Source organism: Aplysia californica, unplaced genomic scaffold, assembly GCF_000002075.1.
Source record: "Aplysia californica isolate F4 #8 unplaced genomic scaffold, AplCal3.0 scaffold00479, whole genome shotgun sequence".
Taxonomy (NCBI): domain Eukaryota; kingdom Metazoa; phylum Mollusca; class Gastropoda; order Aplysiida; family Aplysiidae; genus Aplysia; species Aplysia californica.
In genome coordinates this window covers 18,399-19,200 of record NW_004797749.1, presented here as the reverse complement: position 1 = coordinate 19,200, position 802 = coordinate 18,399, and the positions used below count along the sequence as shown (strand labels likewise).

General features: G+C 51.2%; 1 protein-coding gene across 1 annotated transcript in view; it reads right to left on the bottom strand.

The window, feature by feature from the left end:
• The window catches only part of LOC101849950 (myosin-VIIa), a gene marked incomplete at its 5' end in the record, with an annotated part of 68,986 nt that overhangs the window by 66,256 nt on the left and 1,928 nt on the right, over positions 1-802 (bottom strand). Inside the window, 1 exon segment of the mRNA XM_035971667.1 lies at positions 504-760. Within this exon segment, the coding sequence (XP_035827560.1) occupies positions 504-760 (257 nt within the window).

The following is an 802-nucleotide window of genomic DNA, read 5'->3' as shown; positions in this document are numbered from 1 at the left end:
TCCCTCTCACCTGTATCAAGTACTGGTACTCCCCTCTCACCTGTATCAAGTACTGGTACTCCCCTCTCACCTGTATCAAGTACTCGTACACCCCTCTCATCTGTATCAAGTCCTCATACATCCTCTCACCTGTATCAAGTCCTCATACATCTTCTCACCTGTATCAAGTACTGGTACTCCCCTCTCACCTATATCAAGTACTGGTACTCCCCACTCACCTGTATCAAGTACTAATATTTCCCGCACCTGTATCAAGTACTGGTACTTCCCTCTCACCTGTATCAAGTACTCATATTTCCCTCACCTGTATCAAGTACTCGTACTTCCCTCTCACCTGTATCAAGTACTGGCACTTCCACTCACCTGTATCAAGCTCTCGTACTTCCCTCACCTGTCTACAGTAAACACCCTCTCACCTGTATTAAGTATCCCCTCCTCACTTGTATCAAGTACTCATACTCCCCTCTCACCTGTATCAAGTACTGGTACTACTCCCCACTCACCTGTATCAAGTACTCGTACTTCCATGGGTCCTGCACCTCCAGCCTACCCTTCTCCTCGGCCGACAGTCCGGCCAGCATGCAGTAGAAGATGTGGTAGTTCCTCTCGTCGTGCATCTGGCTCACGATGCGAGACTTCTCCAGCAGGTACTGCTCGATCTTGGCCCCCTCGATCACGCCCTTCTCGTTGAAGTGGATGTCGATGTACTTGCCGAAGCGGCTCGAGTTGTCGTTGCGGATTGTTTTGGCGTTGCCGAAGGCTGAGGGTGGTGCGGTGGTGGGGGGAAGGGGAGGTTGGGGGG